Consider the following 21,654-nt stretch of genomic DNA (forward strand, 5'->3'; position numbering starts at 1 on the left):
TTGGTTTTAGGGAGAGGTGCGAGTTTGATGCGGAAACTAGCAATGGGGTTGTTCCACAATCCACCTCTTCACCTCAAGGTCTCACCTTTTTCTCATCATCCCACTCTTCTTTGTTCTTGTGTTGTTTGCCTTTCATCATTTGATGCACCAAATCATATCATTATCATTGGTAGATAGTAACTTTAGATCTCATGGAATAATGTAACGAGACGATCTGGGTTATTCTCGATTTATCGTTTCATAGTGATTTGACTTAGTATCGTGGTGTAAAATCCTACATCTAACCTCGTGGAAACGAGAGCATCTGGGTTATTCTCGACTTATCGTTTAGTAGTGATTTGACATAGTATCGTGGTGTAAAATCCTACATCTAATCTCGTGGAATGTTGTCGTCTTCTCCGTAATTAATGTTAAGAGTAACTAGCTTGTTTCCATTACTTCTCCGTAAAGGCTTGACTTGTAGAGAGTAGTATTTCAAATCTATGTCGGAATTAGCCAGTGCAAAGATGATCATTGATACTGGGTGTTCGGATAACATAGAGTCTACGGGGATGGTGGATCAGTTAGGGTAAACTATGCAAAAAAAACCGTTGATTTTTATCGGTTTAGTAACAACTTGGACGAAATGGGGTTCTACAAAAAGTGGTCTAGTATTTCGGGACTTGAGTTATATCGTGATAACTTATAACGTTACTCGTTGGAGTACGTTTACTCATCTGGGTTTTGTGTTGGCTTATCAAAGTTCTAACCTTTTTAGAAGTTTTGTAGTGTTCGTTTTGATTGGTTTTCGTGAAATCTTGTGGGAGACTTCCTCTGATCGCGATACATCATCACTTAGCTCATTTGAACGTGTGATCGAAGAATTTTATTTGTTCGAACTTGACAATTAAATCGAACATATCATGAACTATGAACTTGAGTGATAGCTGAATTGGTTGTTTGTTGTAGTGGTGGGGCGGTGGGGCGAAAGGGAGAGGGAATTTCCATTAAAGAAGAGAAGAAGTGATGATCACAACAACAATGGAAACAAGAAGATGAAGAAGAAACAAGAAGAACATCAATCCAAAATGGGTCTCAACCTCGCCGGAAAAAGGAAATCGAGAGGCGGCGCTTTAATGGAGGGATCTCGGTGCAGCCGCGTCAATGGAAGAGGGTGGCGCTGCTGCCAACAGACCCTCGTTGGTTACTCTCTCTGTGAACATCACTTGGGAAAAGGTCGCCTCCGCAGCATGAACAGCGTCCGCAGCCGATCCTCGCCCGCCACCGTCGTCGAGAAAGAAGATAACAAGAAGCCTTCTCCATCACCATCTCCACGCCCACCATTGACACTGACTAGTAAGAAGAGAACGAAGCTCGGTGTAGTGAAAGCAAGGTCGATAAGCAGCTTGCTCGGCCAACCCGACGGCGTGATGGCGGTGGCACCACCTCCGCCTCTACCTCCTACACCGCCGGATGACAACATTGACGGTAAGAAATTATAATTTACTATTTAATCCATCCTTAATATTTTAGGTAATTAGATTTTTTTTTTTAATCTGTTGAGGAAAAGTTTGATAATTATTAAATTATGATTTTATTAATATATCTAAAATTTAAGCTCTATTTAATTTTTATTTCTGATTATTTAAAATTTTATTTGTTTTCTCGTTATTTCTTTACAATTAATTTAATCTTTTTGTAATAAAATATTAGAATTCTTGTAAACGACACTAAAATGTCAGTGTCGTGGTCGGACCCACTGATTAAATCCTCGTGATTAAGAAGCTTATTATATATAATTAGTAATTAATGTAGTCAATTAACTCTTAACAAAATTAGTTAGTTAATTAATTAACTGAGTTTTGAACATTAATCCCAAGCTAAGCATGCGTGGAGTAAAAGCCAAGAACATTCGTTCAATATTATTTAACGCTTCTTTTAAGGATGTTTTTTTTCCTCCACCTAATTTCAACCCTTAATTCCCATTCAAAAATTTGTATTATTGGATAATGAAGTCGTGAGCATCATGATTTTAAAACGAGGTTAGAGGGAAGTTCTACTTCCTATAAGAAATGTTTCGTTTTCCTCTCCAACTGATCTAAGATCTCACAATCTACCCTATCGGAGACTTAGCATCCTCACTGGCACATCATCCCGTGCCTGGTTCTCAACCTATTTGTAACAGTCCAAGCTCATCACAATCTACCCTATCGGAGACTTAGCATCCTCACTGGCACATCACCCCGTGCTTGGTTCTCAACCTATTTGTAACAGTCCAAGCTCATCGCTAGTAGATATTGTCTGTTTTGACTCATTACGTATCGCTGTCAGCCTCACGATTTTAAAGGATATTTGGGAGAGGTTTCCCACACCCCTCTGATGAGTGTTTGTTCCCCTATCTAACCGATATGGGACCTAACAATCCACCCCCTAGAGGGCCAACATCCTTGATGGCACACCGCCTGAAACTTGGCTCGGATATCATTTGTAACAGCCCAAACCCCATTGTTAGTAGATATTGTCTATTTTGGCCCATTACATATTGTTGTCAGCCTCACGATCTTAAAGCACATTTTCTTATGCTATGGAGAGGTTTTCACACCCCTTGTAAGGAATGTTTGTTCTCTTCTACAACCGATGTGGGACCTAACAATCCACCCCTTAGGGGGCTAACATCCTCGGTGGCACATCGCTCGAAACTTGGCTCGGATATTATTTGTAACAGCCAAAGCCCACTGTTAGTAGACATGGTCTGTTTTGATCCGCTCTCTCTCCCCCTTCCCACCATCTCACCCTCCTCCCCTTTCCGACCTACCCTGATGGCTCCTTCCTTTGTAATGCCTGTCGTGTCATTAGCACCGCTTTCTGTTTCTCCTGCATCCTCTACGACATTAACTTTCATGGTGATTGCACCATGTTACCGCAACAACTCAACTCGAGTCTCAATATTGGGGTTACAGTTGCTCGTCTTGTAACTGTCATGTTCATACTTATTGTGCCACAGCCAAGGCTGAGCCGCCAGAAATGATTCGTACGTGTATTTTGCGACGGTCGGGGAGGAGGGTACCGGTGGAGCACCGGCAGCGGCAGAAGAGAGTCCAACGGTGGTGTTGGTGGATCCGATTCTGAAGGCGCAGGCGGAGCTGCATGAGATGGCCAAGATGATGGCGTCCGTTAACTTGAGTTCTCTTGTGTGAATATAATTAATGCATGCTTTATTTATATGATTTGTTTATATATTGTATGCATTATGTCGTTCAATTATTTCAATTCAAATATGCTTATTTTCAAACATATATATTAAAAAAATAATAGTATGTATAGTAATTATCGATTATTTTAAGCTTTCATAACAATATTTTTCTTTAACAAATTTTAAAGAGGGTCACGACACGTTTATTATAGAGAAGGTCTAGCCCTACTCCAACCAGTATCGAACGTTTCATAACAATATTTACTAGCGGTGAGCTTGAGCGGTAACAAGTAGTAACTTTTGATTGGTTGATCTTATTTTGCGACTTAACCTTGTAGAATAGGTTTAAAAAATAAATCATATTTAAAATATCATTATAATCGATATTTTGGTATGTTTTATTTTTGTGGTACGGTTTTTCATTTAATTTTAAGGAGGTGATAATTTTATTAGGGAGAGGTGCGAGTTTGATGCGGAAACTAGCAATGGGGTTGTTCCACAATCCACCTCTTCACCTCAAGGTCTCACCTTTTTCTCATCATCCCACTCTTCTTTGTTCTTGTGTTGTTTGCCTTTCATCATTTGATGCACCAAATCATATCATTATCATTGGTAGATAGTAACTTTAGATCTCATGGAATAATGTAACGAGACGATCTGGGTTATTCTCGATTTATCGTTTCATAGTGATTTGACTTAGTATCGTGGTGTAAAATCCTACATCTAACCTCGTGGAAACGAGAGCATCTGGGTTATTCTCGACTTATCGTTTAGTAGTGATTTGACATAGTATCGTGGTGTAAAATCCTACATCTAATCTCGTGGAATGTTGTCGTCTTCTCCGTAATTAATGTTAAGAGTAACTAGCTTGTTTCCATTACTTCTCCGTAAAGGCTTGACTTGTAGAGAGTAGTATTTCAAATCTATGTCGGAATTAGCCAGTGCAAAGATGATCATTGATACTGGGTGTTCGGATAACATAGAGTCTACGGGGATGGTGGATCAGTTAGGGTAAACTATGCAAAAAAAACCGTTGATTTTTATCGGTTTAGTAACAACTTGGACGAAATGGGGTTCTACAAAAAGTGGTCTAGTATTTCGGGACTTGAGTTATATCGTGATAACTTATAACGTTACTCGTTGGAGTACGTTTACTCATCTGGGTTTTGTGTTGGCTTATCAAAGTTCTAACCTTTTTAGAAGTTTTGTAGTGTTCGTTTTGATTGGTTTTCGTGAAATCTTGTGGGAGACTTCCTCTGATCGCGATACATCATCACTTAGCTCATTTGAACGTGTGATCGAAGAATTTTATTTGTTCGAACTTGACAATTAAATCGAACATATCATGAGCTATGAACTTGAGTGATAGCTGAATTGGTTGTTTGTTGTAGTGGTGGGGCGGTGGGGCGAAAGGGAGAGGGAATTTCCATTAAAGAAGAGAAGAAGTGATGATCACAACAACAATGGAAACAAGAAGATGAAGAAGAAACAAGAAGAACATCAATCCAAAATGGGTCTCAACCTCGCCGGAAAAAGGAAATCGAGAGGCGGCGCTTTAATGGAGGGATCTCGGTGCAGCCGCGTCAATGGAAGAGGGTGGCGCTGCTGCCAACAGACCCTCGTTGGTTACTCTCTCTGTGAACATCACTTGGGAAAAGGTCGCCTCCGCAGCATGAACAGCGTCCGCAGCCGATCCTCGCCCGCCACCGTCGTCGAGAAAGAAGATAACAAGAAGCCTTCTCCATCACCATCTCCACGCCCACCATTGACACTGACTAGTAAGAAGAGAACGAAGCTCGGTGTAGTGAAAGCAAGGTCGATAAGCAGCTTGCTCGGCCAACCCGACGGCGTGATGGCGGTGGCACCACCTCCGCCTCTACCTCCTACACCGCCGGATGACAACATTGACGGTAAGAAATTATAATTTACTATTTAATCCATCCTTAATATTTTAGGTAATTAGATTTTTTTTTTTAATCTGTTGAGGAAAAGTTTGATAATTATTAAATTATGATTTTATTAATATATCTAAAATTTAAGCTCTATTTAATTTTTATTTCTGATTATTTAAAATTTTATTTGTTTTCTCGTTATTTCTTTACAATTAATTTAATCTTTTTGTAATAAAATATTAGAATTCTTGTAAACGACACTAAAATGTCAGTGTCGTGGTCGGACCCACTGATTAAATCCTCGTGATTAAGAAGCTTATTATATATAATTAGTAATTAATGTAGTCAATTAACTCTTAACAAAATTAGTTAGTTAATTAATTAACTGAGTTTTGAACATTAATCCCAAGCTAAGCATGCGTGGAGTAAAAGCCAAGAACATTCGTTCAATATTATTTAACGCTTCTTTTAAGGATGTTTTTTTTTTCTCCACCTAATTTCAACCCTTAATTCCGATTCAAAAATTTGTATTATTGGATAATGAAGTTGTGAGCCTCGTGATTTTAAAACGAGGTTAGAGGGAAGTTCTACTTCCTATAAGAAATGTTTCGTTCTCCTCTCTAACTGATCTAAGATCTCACAATCTACCCTATCGGAGACTTAGCATCCTCACTGGCACATCATCCCGTGCCTGGTTCTCAACCTATTTGTAACTGTCCAAGCTCATCACAATCTACCCTATCGGAGACTTAGCATCCTCACTGGCACATCACCCCGTGCCTGGTTCTCAACCTATTTGTAACAGTCCAAGCTCATCGCTAGTAGATATTGTCTGTTTTGACTCATTACGTATCGCTGTCAACCTCACGATTTTAAAGGGTATTTGGGAGAGGTTTCCCACACCCCTCTGATGAGTGTTTGTTCCCCTATCCAACCAATATGGGACCTAACAATCCACCCCCTAGAGGGCCAACATCCTTGATGGCACACCGCCTGAAACTTGGCTCGGATATTATTTGTAACAACCCAAACCCCATTGTTAGTAGATATTGTATGTTTTGGCCCATTACATATTGTTGTCAGCCTCACGATCTTAAAGCGCATTTGCTATGCTATGGAGAGGTTTCCACACCCCTTGTAAGGAATGTTTGTTCTCTTGTCCAACCGATGTGGGACCTAACAATCCACCCCTTAGGGGGCTAACATCCTTGGTGGCACACCACTCGAAACTTGGCTCGGATATTATTTGTAACAGCCAAAGCCCACTGTTAGTAGACATGGTCCGTTTTGATCCGCTCTCTCTCACCCTTCCCACCATCTCACCCTCCTCCCCTTTTCGACCTACCCTGATGGCTCCTTCCTTTGTAATGCCTGCCGTGTCATTAGCACCGCCTTCTGTTTCTCCTGCATCCTCTACGACATTAACTTTCATGGTGATTGCACCATGTTACTGCAACAACTCAACTCGAGTCTCAATATTGGGGTTACAGTTGCTCGTCTTGTAACTGTCATGTTCATACCTATTACGCCACAGCCGAGGCTGAGGCGCCAGTTGGTGGCGTGAGAAATGATTCGTACGTGTAGTTTGCAACGGTTGGGGAGGAGGGTACCGGTGGAGCACCGGCAGCCGTAGAAGAGAGTCCAACGGTGGTGTTGGTGGATCCGATTCTGAAGGCGCAGGCGGAGCTGCATGAGATGGCCAAGATGATGGCGTCCGTTAACTTGAGTTCTCTTGTGTGAATATAATTAATGCATGCTTTATTTATATGATTTCTTTATATATTGTATGCATAATGTCGTTCAATTATTCCAATTCAAATATGCTTATTTTCAAACATATATATTAAAAAAATAATAGTATGTATAGTAATTATCGATTATTTTAAGCTTTCATAACAATATTTTTCTTTAACAAATTTTAAAGAGGGTCACGACACGTTTATTATAGAGAAGGTCTAGCCCTACTCCAACCAGTATCTAACGTTTCATAACAATATTTACTAGCGGTAAGCTTGAGCTGTAACAAGTAGTAACTTTTGATTGGTTGATCTTATTCTGCGACTTAACTTTATGGAATAGGTTTAAAAAATAAATCATGTTTAAAATATCATTATAATCGATATTTTGGTATGTTTTATTTTTGTGATACGGTTTTTCATTTAATTTTAAGGAGGTGATAATTTTATTATTGATTCAAATATTAGATAAATATTTTCCTTAAAATTATAAAGTAATGAGAGATAGAAATGAATTAATATATGAGCATTACAAATACAATAAATAAATTGTCAATTGCATATGTTGAAATTAACAATTAGCATATAGTTGATTAATAATCATCAAATTGGTGTTTAATTACTATGGTCAATTATGATGATGTGCTAAAAATTTGAATAGTCTAAGAAATAATATGGTCTTATTCATTGCTTCATGTAGATAAACCCTAAATTAACGTATTTGACAAGTTTTGAGGAACGATTCTTCTTCCCCTTATTTTATATTCTTTTTTTTTTTCTNCGATTCTTCTTCCCCGTATTTTATATTCTTTTTTTTTTTCTTTTGAGATTTAGACGTTTTCATAAAGTTGACAATTAAAAGTAATGCTTGTCAGGAAACTACCGTATGTAAAAGTGATGTACGTAGGGCCGAAGTATACAAAGTTATGCACATTTAGAGAGAACTAGAGTGCATGAAAGTGATTTTTCTGAGCTCGTCCGGTGGGTTTGGAATGCATGAAAGTGATGCACATCTTGAGGAAAGAAAAGAAGCGAGAACTCAAGTGTTGAGTTTAGGTCCCACCAGAGACATGTTAGTCTAAGTCGTATTTGATGAGCTCTAACAGTAGGGTCACTTAATTTTAGACATTTGACGACTTCTACTATTGAGACGATGGACAAATTAGGATAGAATTTTGTTTTTGTATGAATTTTTCATTCTTTAAATAATTCATGCTAGTATATTTTTTTTATTTATCACGTAAATTATTTTTCTAATTTGGCGTGTCGATTTCGTGAGACAACGATACAATATAAAACTTCATTATCAATAATAAATGGGAAGGGAAAGGACTTGGAATATAAAATCATAAGTATCCAAAGACCCAATTGTAAATTACATATTTAATTTCTATAAATAATTTTCCAAACAAAAAAAAAAAAAAAAAAAAAAAAAAAAAAAAAAAAAAAAAAAAAAAAAAANAAAAAAAAAAAAAAAGTTTTGACTTTGAATTGAGGTTTTCATTTTTATTTTTATTTTTTTTCCACGATGAAATTTTGTAGCAATCCTTTTCCCGAAGTCGGAATAAAAAATGGAATTTTTGTCGTAATTCCTCAAACATCATTGTTTCAATTCTTCTTGTTTGACCCTTCAAATCCAAACCCAATGGGTTCTCTGTAAAAAGCCACCACCCATTGTTTCGAACACTACCACGGACCAACAATGAGTTCTTCTCTAGCAAAGATCAGAATCCTACTGCTCGTCGCCGCCGTCGTCCCCACACGGTGCCTCTATTTCAACTTCCCAAGTTTCCCCAATAACAGTACCGAGGACCTCAATCTGTACAACAATGCTCGAATCTTCAAAGACGCCATTCAAGTCACGCCGGACGTTAGAGGAGCTTCGATCGCCAATGAATCCGGCAGGGCCGTTTACAAAGTCCCATTTCTGATAAGAAACAACGGCAAAATCGCGTCATTCAACACGACATTCGAGCTCAACATCAGCCCAGTGTCTACGCCGGTCGGCGGCGAGGGGTTGGCCTTCATTCTCGCTGCCGATGGTTCTCCTCCCGCTGACAGCGACGGTCAGTGGCTGGGGATTGTTAATGCCTCGACAAATGGAACTCCAGAGGCGCAAATTGTGGCGGTTGAATTCGACACCAGGAAAAGTTTCCCACAGGACATCGATAGCAACCATGTGGGTTTGAATTTGAACAGTGTTTTCTCGATCATTGAACAGCCATTATCGGAATTTGGGGTTAATCTTTCATCTGGGATCTCTGTTTTCGCGATGATTCGGTACGATGGAGAGAATATTTCTGTGTTCGTTTCCATGTCGAACAAAACAGAGGATCTGTTGAAAAACAACGTCATTTTCCAGGCATTGAACCTCTCAATTCTTCCGGATAATGTTTACGTGGGATTTTCAGGCTCGACGAGCGATTTCACGCAGTTGAACTGTGTGAAATCATGGCAATTCAATGGAACTGATGTTAGTGATGGAAGACATAAACGCCTCTGGATTTGGCTCACAGTGGGTGTAGTTGGAGGTGTGGTGATTTGTGGGGCTGTTATTGGCCTTGTCTACCATTTCTGGATGAGGAAAAGAGTATTGAATTATCCAGAAGAGCCATATGAAGGGATAGAGCATCAGCTTCAACACATCTCCATAGCCCCACGAGCTCAAAAGTTTGGATTGAGAGAACTAACGAAGGCCACTGGCAATTTCAACCCAAAGAACAGCCTTGGGAAAGGTGGTTTTGGAACGGTTTACAAAGGAAATTTGATGAACAGAGACGTCGCTGTGAAGAAAATCTCAGAGGACTCGCGTCAAGGGAAGCAAGAGTTCATTGCAGAAGTTGCTACCATTGGTAGCCTTCATCACAAGAATCTTGTAAAGCTAATTGGATGGTGCTACGAAAAGAGGGATCTTCTTCTGGTATATGAGTACATGCCCAACGGCAGCTTGGACAAGCTGATATTTGGGTGTGACAAGATGGGTGCGTCCAGCTGGGAAACAAGACAGAACATAATCTGTGGGGTGGCTGAGGCTTTGGATTATCTTCATAATGGGTGCGAGAAGACAGTGCTGCACAGAGATGTGAAATCTTCAAACATCATGTTGGATTCCAAGTTTGAAGCTAAGTTGGGAGATTTCGGATTGGCTCGAACTATGCGTCGAACCGACCAAACGCATCACTCAACAAGAGAGATAGCAGGGACACCAGGGTACATGGCTCCAGAGATTTTCCTAACCAGTAGAGCTACAGCAGAAACAGACGTGTATGCGTTTGGAGTTCTAGTCTTAGAAGTTATATGTGGAAGAAGGCCTGGAAATCCATCGGACCTTGGGAGCTATGATGGCAGTATAGCGCACTGGGTATGGGAGTTTCACAAGGAACAAAGGCTCGTCGAAGCTGTGGATGAAGGGCTTGAAGGGCAGTTCGTTAGAGAAGAAATAGAGTATCTATTGATTCTGGGTTTGGCTTGTTGCCATCCCAATCCTCTTCAAAGGCCAACCATGAGGAATGTTCTACAAGTGCTTAAAGGGGAAGCAAATCCACCCATTTTGCCTGATGAGAGGCCTTCATTTGTGTGGCCTCCCATGCCTCCTTCCTTCAAGGATGACACAGACAGCTCTCTCAAAGACAGCCAGCTCACTCCATTTACAGAGCTTTCTGGAAGATGATCATAACTAATGTTTATAGTATATAGACAGTGTTTAGATCCAATAGATTGTGTTTGTTTAGCCTAGTATTTGGAACTCTCACCCTTCATGTAATCTGAGAGATTCTATCCCTTCCTAATATCTTTTCAATCAAAGTAACAAATAATTTAAAGTAAACAAAATGTAATCTAAAATTTACTAAATACAAATTTATTTCATATGAGAGTTTGATTTTCTTCAAAGCAAAACTAACATCAATTATTTCAAAAGTTATTGCAGTTTGATATGAAACATGAATCCATGCTTAGCAAGTAGGCATTATATCATTGCCTTGAGCAGCCCAATGTGATGGTACATGAAACCTAGAACTACAAGTTTATGGATACCTTGCATCACAACATTCTTCTATGATTTCTAAACTAATCAAACAGTCATAGCATAAAGGAATCAATGAGTAGTGATACTCTTACTATGCTTTAATACAAGCCATTGTGTTGTTGATGAATGAATGTATAGTTTGTATACCTGGGACCTTCCTCTGCCCATAAACACCTCACCATAGCTTTTGATGTCACCCTTCCCTTGAAACCTATGAAAGTATTAGCCACATCATATGAAAATCAGAAGATAAAATTACTCTGGCAACTAAATGTGAAAAGGTGAGGCGGTTGTCCTAGGAAAATAATCAAGGTACATGGAAGCTACTCCAAATTCTCGAGGATACTAAAAAACATTCAAACAAAGAATTGTATTTAGTTTTCTTTGTGGTAGCAATGGCAACAATCTTTATCCCTATATTTGTCCCAGCAGGTACTACAAAATGACTAGCATGTTCTTGAGGATCTGAGGACGTGCCGAACTATAAATTCAGAGATTACCGAACTATAAATTCAAGAAATTACATCAGAAAGTAAGAAAACAACTAATCATAATCCTGTAATCAATTTTCATAATACTAAACAAAATTTCACTATAATTATCAATAAAGTTACAATTACTTTACATAAATTCTATTATGATGCAAGATGTGGGATGTGCTGAGGGAGAGGAGAAAGAAGAGAAATTATTTATCAACTACCATCAACACTGAGGAACATGTTTGAGATAATTGGTATTTATCATAAGCCTAATGTGGATTCTCGAAAATTTGAGGTAGAATGTGTAAGCTAAAGATATGACCATCATTGACGATATGGGGGACTGAGAAGAACTATGGAGCAGCAGAAACTCAAGCATCTTCTATTTGCACTGTTAACTCCAGAATGCCCAATTCATGATACACACCATGCACAAACTCAAGTGTTTGGCGATTGTCCGTTCCTTTCTTTATCTGTAAACAGTCATTTCACCAATATCAGAACTGAAAATTCAGATAGACAGAAAGGAACTACCAGTTACATCACAACAGAACAAAAAGGATTACTAACAATACAGATGCATGACAATGTTAACAATGACAGAATACAAGTATGCTTAACAATACCGTTAGAGAGAGTGAGCCAACAACTTGACCGGGTACTAATTCCCAAAATCGCGCTTGAGTGACTTCTAATACGTCTTCCAAGGATGTAATCTGATAAAATATAAAAATGTGAACATTCTTGCAACATCATGTAGAGTAGATAACAAGTGTAGTCAATTTCATAACTTTCATTTGATCATTTCTTTTGCATATGTGTCTTACCATTCCCATTTATGGTTCGTCTATTTGAAAATCATACCCATGTTTTAAAAAAGGTTCCAAACATTTAGTGGTTTATGAAAATGTAAGCATATCTTTCTGTCCCTAAGGTTTCATGAACTTGACACCCGCAGAATAAGCCAGATATATCAACTCCATTAGATATTTGATTAATTCATATGGTAAGTCATCAACCTTTTTTAAGACATGAGAATATAGTTTGCTAAATAGACAAACTATACGGGTTTAAATCTTAATTACCCGTATATTGAATATAGTTCAGATTCAACATTTCTTTTCTAGGAACAAGTAGAAACTTCAATTAGAAAAGGCAACACAAATACATAGGAAAACATAGTACAAAAATGTTGAGAGAATCCCGTGGGTTGATCTAGGTTCTAGACTCCAAGTGGCAAAAAGTATGTGATGGGAGAAAATAATTTTTAAAAGAATTAGCGAGCACAGAGAAAGGTTAATGGAAAAAGGTTTGAAGAACAAAAAAGAAATTATGGAACTCACGGTTTAATGAAAAAGTATGAAAAAGATCTCAAATCAGTCTTCATGGTCCAATTTACTTCACAACTTCCGGAGCAAATGATAAAATGCATGCTTATCACAAACCTGTCTCAAACATTTGCTTAATGCCGAAGTTGGAATGCTAGGTGGTACCATTTGAAGTAAAACACCACCGGTTGCTCTAAAGAGCGGAATGACAATCATAAAGACTGCAACCGAAACCAGTCCTAGGCACAAGACTTCAGCATTTTGAACCCTGCAAAGAAGGTCCCAAATAAGATTAGAGTTGAAGCAACTAACTTGAAAGAAAGGATCAGTTTGTGTATGGTAGTTTACCCAAGAGACAAAAACCATGACGCCAATATCAGACCTGCACTGAGAACCAATGACAAACATTGTTTAAAGATAAACATCGCTAAAATAAGATTAATATTCAGAAAAAGCAAGCATATTCACACATGGTTATTAAAAGAGAAAGCAGGCATGTAGAAATGAAGGAAGAAAGAGAGCGGAGGAGAATAGAATTTACCTGCGGATAGAATCTGCAAGAACATGCAAGCAAATTGAATGGTAGTTCATATCTTCAGCTTTTCTGTACACTAAAAGCAATAATCCAGGGATGAGAAAATCATCATAATCACAGACCTGACAGCTTGGATGATAAGCCAATAAATATTAAGATCATCTTGGATATGACATAGATGAACTTGAGAAACCATTAATGTTTGGTAAGAAGATACTAAGAACGGAAATATCGAATACAATATAGTTATCGAATATATAATGGACATGTTATATAAAAAATCCCGTTGATAGATGTATAACTTGAGATTTAAAGATATAATTGCATTTAATATTTCCTCTTGAAAATGAGGTAATATGCTAATTTAGTTCTTTATTGCAAGTATGAGAACAATATTGTTTAGAAAATATAATTGCAAAATCACGCTAAAATAAATACTTTTTTACGAACACTTGAATAAATGTTATCGATATAAAATTAAGGGAGACTAGGAGAGTACATAACTGCATCAAGTACTTCAAAAACAATGGATGGAAGTTAGAGAGGGGAAAAAAACCATTATAACTAATCAGATGATGTCAACACAGGAGACTGACCAAGATTAATGCGAGCATAGTTCCTGAAGAACCAAACACCTATAAGATTAACCATTAAATTTGTTACGGCTGAGACAATTAAGTAGTGCCTGCAAGGTAAAAATAATTATCAGATATGCAGAGTACTAATACCACAAAACATAACCACATAAACTCATTTAATAAGTCCACCTTTATGTTTTTACAGAATGCTATGCTATAAATCTGGATATGATAAACAATAGCCTATAAATTTGACATTCTACAAATTTATAGGCTTAGGTTATGAGATAATCAACTTTCAAGTGTTTCTTTAAAAAATATTTTAAAATCAGTTTGGCTTTCTTACAAGTGATTTTTATTGGTTACCAAACATTGCAACTTCTAGAAAAAACACTTTTAGTCCTCCAAAATCACTTGGGAAATTCTGCCAAACATATGCAAGTCTAAGTGTTGATTATTCGATAAGTTATATGAAACCCCTTTGGATCAATAAATGCATGACTTAATTTAAGCTGTTTCCTTGCTCGTACAGCCAAATGGTGAAGAATAAATAGATATACTAAGAGTATCTGAATCAAAGAGTCTAGGATACCAGCATATCTTAACGCACTGAACACAAACAAGCAACAAAAATGCAAAACATTTTCATAATAAACTTAACAGGCATGTCCTGTGGGCATGAATCCTGGCAGCTAAAAATTACAATCAACTGAGAAGTTCAAAAACTTTGCAAAACAGAAACACCTACAAAGCACGACATCGAGGTCAATGCATCCAAGGTACAAAAGCGAAAATTAGGAACCAGCAAAATAGACTACAACCAAAGAATTTACATGAGAAAAACTTCTAGATTGCATTCCACAATTATATTACATCTCCAAATCAATGTTTATGGGAAGTACTTACTTGTGCTCAGATTCATCTTGTATATATGCATGGAGCGCTTCCACTGCTAACGAGAAAGACAGAAACAGAAGAAATAGCTGTCTACACGGCAACAGAGTAGTAAATGTCCAGATAGCAAAAAGAGTGAATTAAAATTACATAATTTGTAAGATGTATGCAAACAAATAAAATCACTTCAAGAGGTTAGGAAACTAGAAAAATCAGAAGAACAGCTAGAATAAACTGTGACCATGAATGGAAATTAGCATCAAAAAGACTAAAACTGAAGTTCAAAGTGAAACATCACTCTGCTCCTTCGAGGTGTTGTCCATTTAAGAATCAGGTTACTGCTTCGGTTCCATTGAAATATCCGGTTATGAATATTGAAAAGCACAGAAATACTTCTTATTGAAAACAAAAGAACAAAGAAATAACTTTCGAGGTAATTAACTCATAAGACTTGAGAGTGCTACAAATACATAAACTTGAGAGATCAAAAGAACATGAACCTCAATCATCACTCAGAAAAGGAGAGCTTCAAACAGAAGAGTGGTATGAACAATAAAAATGCATACACGTATAAAGTTTTGAATACTTACAGCATTCGTAAAGGCAGCCAAAACCTCTAGTCTCTTGTACCTGGAAAGAGAAATCACAACAATTAACCATCTCTATTAATCAAATAAAGTTCGACAAACTGGTAAAAAAGTATGTGAGATATCCAAAACAAAACAAAATTGCAAACAAACAAACTCACCCGTAAGTGTAAACATGATCAGGCTTACTCCGAGAGGCAGCAATAGAAAACAATGAAAATGTCAAAAGACCACAGCCAAAAGTCAAATGAAATGCATCAGAAACCAGGCCTGAAGACACAAGAAAACAAGATAAATTACTCACATACAACGAGTAAATTTCAACATACAGAATGACAAATTAAAAGGGGTAAAGGGATATTGACGTCCGTAGACTCCATACCAATACGGCCAGTAAGGAGACCAATAGCTAACTCGGCAGTCGAATACAGGACATTGAGAAAAATCATAATAAACAACCTCTTCACATACAAATTCCCAGATCTCACATTCTCTAAAATCGAAAATGCGAGTGATAAAACCGATAATTTATCACCTGAATTATCCTTTACACCAAAGAAGTTATTACTTTCGGAAGAAAAGTATCTCCCAGGCGGAATGTTTATGCTCGACATACTCCGCGAAAGCAAAGGCTTGGCCAACTCATCGGAGTTGGTAGAAATCGGTGTATGGGACGGCTCTTGCCATTGCTTAGACGAAGCTTGACGTGAGAAAGCGAACCTCCTATCATTGGCGCCAAATTCGGTATCCCTATTACAAGAATTCTGGAAACCATTTGATGCAGTATGGTGATTGAAGGATCCAATCCTATCCATAGTTTACAAGGGAAATTTGATTCTCCCTACACAAAACTTCAAAGCTACGAAATCAAATCCCTGAAAACCATTAAACCTTCAAATTGCACACAGAAACTTGGGGATTAAAATGTGAGAGATCCGAAAGAGAACCGAGAAAATCTCTGAGTTCCAAACTCGGATTGGAATAGTGAAATAGAATGAAAGAACACAAAATTGGTGGGAAACAAAGAGACAGTGGCGATGGCTGAAGACTAGCAAGTAAACGAATATGAACTTGGATTTGGATAAAAGCCAAAATGGAATGTTTTGCACGGCGCCTTCAAATAATTAAAAGAAAAAAAAAAAAAAAAAAAAAAANAAAAAACGAAATTCATTTAGTTGAAAAATGGTTTTAAATTGGTCCCGAAAATGAATGAATGCAGTTAATATATATTAACTAGAATTTGATGACATTTATTTCCTAAATGAGTTGATTTTTTTTTTATTATTATTTTTTAATTGGTTTGAAATTTTATCGATAATTTCGTAATTGTTTTTTCTAGTTTTTTCGTGACACGAGAGACTTGTTGCTATAGATGATAGTCCACACATTTCATTTGCTTGTTTTTATCTTCCACTTTAAATGACGTAAGCATGCATACGATAACAAGCTATGGTCGATCTAGAGTTTTAGAAAGTCGGTTGTTATATACTATGATATCCTTAGGAAAAATTACTCAAACTATCTCTGAGCTATGTGATTTGTTACCATCACGCCCTTAAACTATTATTAATCTGATCATACAACCCCCTCGAACTTTGTTAAGGATGATCGATCAAATTAAAAGGTCAGAAACGTAATTGCAACAAACGTCAAAGTTCAAGGGTAGTTTTTGCAATTGTCCTATTAACATTTTTCGTAGTCTTTTCAGCAAATTGACAGTTGAAATTGTACAAGCTCGTCAAAAGGAATTGAAAAATCAAATACTCAGACATCAATGTTAGATTACAAAAGTCAAGGTTGAATTGCTATGAACGTTCACAATCCGCAGATGGTTAAGTTGAGATGTGACCTGAAGATAGAACAATCATACCTTCATCTGCTTTAGGGGTAAATCACTACATAGAGACGCCATTCTGGTTAAACCTATCTCGGTCAGCCGTTTTGGCAAGCCTCCTTGTTTGGATCCGCAAAGGCAATCGCTCGGATGTTCTCCTAACCCAGATTGTCAAGGGAATGATATCTAATGTCTAAATGTTCTTATTTCTTACTACTATAATTATAGGTGCTCTTAAACAAAAACTCGATACAATGGTATTGTTGTCGTTCAAAACAGTCGGCACTCTGATGCCCCCAACAATAATATAGAGATATAACCAACACTACAGACATGAAAATTCTCATATCATATATGAAGAAAAAGGGTCTAATTGTGTGACAACATCCTATGAACTGCAATATGTTGGCATGTTGGATGCATATGGGGGTTATTAAGATTATCATCCTTAATTTACCGCTAACTTGTCGCACAGGGATTGATATGCCACGCTGCAAAGTTTGAACTTCTCCTCCGCCATCACCTAAATTTAAGTACATTGATCAGATTTATGAACACAAAAAGATTTAAGCTTAGCTCAACTAGTTTCCAGTAACCAATGCATTGATGGTTATTCCGCTTAGCTCAACTAGTTTCCAGTAACCAATGCATTGATGGTTATTCGATTGATATTACGCTAGATTTGCAAGTCGAGGTAGTTATTGTTGAAACCAATGTTATTTCGACTTTCTAATCGGGGGAGGGGTTGAGGTGGAACATGATACTACCTTGGAGGAACCTTGGTGACGATCTGGGTGCCATTTCAGTGCACATGCTCGATACCTGAAATTGAAGGACAAAAATTTATGAATTGGAAAAGGTAAAAAATAAGAAGAGATTCAAGAGAAAGCCTGCAAGCAGCTCGAGTCTCGATCACAAGATAAGACAGAATGCTACATCCGTACGAAACAAAAGTCTAAGCGATCAAAACGAAAGCTCACGCATTTTTAACATCTTGAAGTTTGAGTGGACCAGACGCTTTTAGTCCAAGAACACGCCTATGCGACGCCAAATTAGCATCAGAGTCCTCATATTCGTTCGAGGAGTCGTCATAATCTTCATCGACCCTATAACGCCAGTTCCAAGATCTTCCATAGTTACTTGAGTAATTTGTTGAGCTCCTCCATTGAGGGTTTTCTTCATTAATAAACGACCAATAGTAAGACCGGTTTCCACCAAATGCAGATCGGAAAACAGTCTCAATGTCAGGATCATCTTCAGTAAACTCAAAACCTGATGAAGAAGAATTAGGACATAAGTTCAGTGAAAATTGTTTATCAAAAGTTGCTTAAAAACAATTATTGGAGTCAACAACATTAAACTTAGAACTTTAAAAGAAATATAACTTTTTTAAAGAAAAAAAATTGTAAATGAGAGTGTTGCGATTCATGCCTCACTAATCCTTTTACTTTCACTTGCAAACAATTATGGTTTCCAACTCTGACATCAGCTTCTTGATGGTAAAAACGAATAAACAATTTGAATATATACATTAATACCGTTGAAGATATGTAATAAAGAGGTTACTAACTTCTGCCCCAACACCGTGGTTTCTGGTTGGTCCTTTCTCGTTTAGAGCCCCCTTGTGAGTACTGCCTTTTAAACCAAGAAGTGCCTCTGCTTGAGGAAGGGTCATTCGTATCACCCTCATCCTGCCAACTCTGAAACTCCAAAAGCAATAATATACGGATGATGCGAAAATTCTTTTGAAAAACGGGAGTAAACTTAAATTCAAAATAATGAGTAGCCAACCATTATGCCACAAAGTTCAATCATTCAAGCTAAAAGACTAAAAGAAGCATTGAATGTTTACTTCCAAGCTTGAGAGAGACTAAAACTGATATGAAATTTCATTCACCTTGTTCTTCAAATGAAAAAAATTACATCTCTATTTATACTAATTGAAAGACGCAACGAAAGGACACAACTCTTGGTCCATCTAATCTAAATTCAGCCAACCTCCTTTGAAGTCCATTAACGAACCTTCTTACGTGAAAATGCATGATTTGAAAGGTACATATGCATAAGAAAAATGAGAACGAATCTGGAATTAGATTCATTAAGCCTCTTTGACGAAAAGGTGCCTTATCAAGTTTGAACGAAAGTAAGTCTTCACAATGAGTAGACGACACCTTAGCTTGGATGTAAATATTCCATGTTTCTAGTAGTCTTTTAGCTCTAATGATTTGACTTCTTGGTATGTTATTGGTTTGAATTTGAGTTTACTTCCGTTAACTTTGAGAATAAGTTTCTTTTGAAGCTTGATTGAGCCAGTTGGTCACTTATATCCTTATCATGAATTAATAGAATTTTATGAACTCTACATAAAGGAAAATGTCGTTTTCCTCCCGGTAATTGTAAATGGGACCCTATCTCCTATGAACAAATTATTGAAAGCTGATTTCAATGAAGAAGTAGATAATGGAAAAGAATTGAAAAGTGAAGTTAACAGGCAACTAATGCAACCTGAAAGAGGAATTCAGCATAGGCACTGACATTGCGCAGCAACGTCTGTTTTGCATTAATCCTTCTAAAACTCTTCGTGTAATGGTTGCATCTCTGCGGAAAAGTGTACACATATTAGTACAAAGTATAAAATTAAGAGGTTTATTGCAAGAAGTATTCATTTTGATTAACTAGTTAGCAGCCAGGTTACTATATCACAAGAATAAAGGGAAAAGAATATGAAAATGTTGATCCACAGCTATAGGAGTTAAGAGTGCAAAGCCTCAATCAAAGAATGTACAAAGGCATACAAAAAACCCCAAAATTAATTACAAAAAAAAGGGCATCATTCTAAGAGAATGACACCAAGCTGGTAATTACAAAAACTCAATTAACTGATGTCTAGAAAGATAAATTAAATCTAACCATTGAAAGATTGACAGTGATGCAGTGCTAACCCCAAAGAAAATTCGGGATTCGCTTTCAGTGAGAAAAAGAAACAAAACGAAACGACAATTTACAAAAAAAAACAGGCATTCTAAGTTCTGTTGCAAATGTTCGGTCTTTCTTTAGAACTCTGTTTTCTTACCTTTGAAACCCTTTCCTTCATAACTGAATGAGAATTTTTTTTTTCTCATTTTGTAAAGGAGACGAGCTTTCATTACGAATGACGAAGTTACAGAGAAGAACCCAATTAGGGAGCAAACCAAAAAAACTGATAAAAATTGCAAGAAGTTGCTCTAGGACGAGAAAACCTAAAATGAGGCGTTGTGTTGAAATGAGCCCCACACCACGCCTCCTCGAAGGCCCTCTGAACAACATATCATCTTGTTTCTCTACTAATGAAAAGGGAATTTTACAGAAATCTACCTAAAGAGTGTTCGTGAGCTAGTTATGGCTTACAGAAATCTAACTAATAAGTCCTTACATTCAACTCGTTCATAAAGTGTTCGTGAGCTAGAATTGGGAGTTGGTGATTGAATGCTACGGGGAGCTGGAGGCCGTATAGAGGTATTTCTGATTAATTATGTAATCTGACTTTTCAAGCGTTTGTGTTGCTCAAAGATTTAGAAATGGTTCTAGCAAACCAATTGTTGCAGCTTCTGAAAGCCTCCTACCCAACTAAAACTAAAACCATTTCGACCTAGATTCTCCAAGTTCTCCATAAAACAAAAACAAAAGATTCCAGCTCAGTATATGCAAAATCTGCAGTTTCGCATCAGAAAAGAGATACAAAAGACCAAAATATACTAATTTGAACAACGTAACATACGTAATCCTTGCAAAAAATTGGTCTCCTCCGCACTATTGTTATGCACATAAAGCAATCATCAAAGACCATGCGAGATTAAGAATCGCATACATGCATCAGAAAAGAAACTCACAGAGTCCCAATGATTGCGTCTTTTGCGATCGAGGACAGGCGTAGAGTGAAAGAAAGCAGTTCTCAACCCAAAACAATCGGATTTGGGATTGAGAAGCACCGTTTTGATGCCGCCGCTGTTCATCATGTGGAAACCGATCGATTAAAACCCGAAAATGAGGCTCCACAAAGCAGGAAGAACAGTGATGGAGGCTGGTGCCGAATGAATTGAACTTTTTTTTCTCCGACCAACAACAGCGACTGCGGGCATGGGGAAGGGGTGGGTTCGAGCTCAAAGTTAAATCCCAAAATATTTACCGCACTTCAAAAATAGTGTAATTTTTACGTTATTGAAAAATTACATTTAACCTATATTTTTAATATGGATTAAAGAACAAAATTCTTAGGAAGTCGCCTGACATAAAATTATTAGACACACAATGAACTTTTGAGCATAAGTTCTCATGACTTTGTTTATAAACTGATGATTTCCCTAAATTAGTTGATGTGGGACTTACATCATTCTATGGTTAAGCGAAAAATAAAGATTTACCTTGTTGTTATAAATACTAACTTTCAATTTTTTTAAAGTGTTCTTAGTCCTTCCATTTTTAAGATTGCTCTCATTTAAATATAGTGTCTGTTCTTATTTATATAAATATTTTTAAAAAATAAATTTAGTAGGGCCTCTTGTTTTTGAAAGAAAATAATAATAATAATAATAATAATAATAATAATAATAATA

General features: G+C 37.2%; 5 protein-coding genes across 7 annotated transcripts; 3 read left to right on the forward strand and 2 right to left on the reverse strand.

Annotated features, from left to right (window-relative positions):
* The first annotated feature begins 10 nt into the window (after window positions 1-10).
* On the forward strand, window positions 11-1,513 carry LOC111805956 (growth-regulating factor 9-like). Its single transcript, XM_023691266.1, has 2 exons — window positions 11-78; window positions 949-1,513. The coding sequence occupies exon 2, from the start codon at window positions 1,035-1,037 to the stop codon at window positions 1,479-1,481; it is 447 nt and encodes a 148-aa protein (XP_023547034.1). The 5' UTR covers window positions 11-78; window positions 949-1,034; the 3' UTR covers window positions 1,482-1,513.
* Window positions 1,514-2,798: 1,285 nt separating this feature from the next.
* Window positions 2,799-5,128, forward strand: LOC111805453. Its single transcript, XM_023690560.1, has 3 exons — window positions 2,799-2,950; window positions 3,626-3,693; window positions 4,564-5,128. The coding sequence occupies exons 1-3, from the start codon at window positions 2,799-2,801 to the stop codon at window positions 5,094-5,096; spliced, it is 753 nt and encodes a 250-aa protein (XP_023546328.1). The 3' UTR covers window positions 5,097-5,128.
* A 3,182-nt stretch (window positions 5,129-8,310) lies between these two features.
* Window positions 8,311-10,659, forward strand: LOC111805855 (probable L-type lectin-domain containing receptor kinase S.5). Its single transcript, XM_023691106.1, has one exon. It carries the CDS (start codon window positions 8,503-8,505, stop codon window positions 10,468-10,470), a length of 1,968 nt encoding a protein of 655 aa, XP_023546874.1. The 5' UTR covers window positions 8,311-8,502; the 3' UTR covers window positions 10,471-10,659.
* Window positions 10,660-10,752: 93 nt separating this feature from the next.
* Window positions 10,753-16,321, reverse strand: LOC111805856 (metal tolerance protein C2-like). 3 transcript variants are annotated; one of them, XM_023691108.1, is made up of 11 exons: window positions 15,611-16,321; window positions 15,390-15,498; window positions 15,232-15,271; window positions 14,654-14,730; window positions 13,766-13,854; window positions 13,176-13,245; window positions 12,983-13,021; window positions 12,752-12,902; window positions 11,933-12,022; window positions 11,629-11,779; window positions 10,753-11,038 (listed from the first exon to the last, which is right to left on the reverse strand). In XM_023691108.1, the coding sequence occupies exons 1-10, from the start codon at window positions 16,041-16,043 to the stop codon at window positions 11,678-11,680; spliced, it is 1,200 nt and encodes a 399-aa protein (XP_023546876.1). In that variant the 5' UTR covers window positions 16,044-16,321; the 3' UTR covers window positions 10,753-11,038; window positions 11,629-11,677. The 3 variants fall into 3 exon arrangements, with proteins under 3 accessions (XP_023546876.1, XP_023546878.1, XP_023546875.1); XM_023691110.1 differs by lacking the exon at window positions 10,753-11,038 and having other exon boundaries at window positions 11,373-11,779; window positions 15,764-16,321; XM_023691107.1 differs by lacking the exon at window positions 10,753-11,038 and having other exon boundaries at window positions 11,373-11,779; window positions 15,611-16,320.
* Window positions 16,322-16,960: 639 nt separating this feature from the next.
* On the reverse strand, window positions 16,961-21,192 carry LOC111806102. The gene is made up of 6 exons (XM_023691458.1): window positions 20,932-21,192; window positions 19,568-19,660; window positions 18,633-18,762; window positions 18,043-18,334; window positions 17,830-17,884; window positions 16,961-17,585 (listed from the first exon to the last, which is right to left on the reverse strand). The coding sequence occupies exons 1-6, from the start codon at window positions 21,055-21,057 to the stop codon at window positions 17,511-17,513; spliced, it is 771 nt and encodes a 256-aa protein (XP_023547226.1). The 5' UTR covers window positions 21,058-21,192; the 3' UTR covers window positions 16,961-17,510.
* Window positions 21,193-21,654: the final 462 nt, after the last annotated feature.

The sequence above is a fragment of the Cucurbita pepo genome, chromosome LG11, assembly GCF_002806865.2.
Source record: "Cucurbita pepo subsp. pepo cultivar mu-cu-16 chromosome LG11, ASM280686v2, whole genome shotgun sequence".
NCBI classification, from domain to species: Eukaryota; Viridiplantae; Streptophyta; class Magnoliopsida; order Cucurbitales; family Cucurbitaceae; genus Cucurbita; species Cucurbita pepo.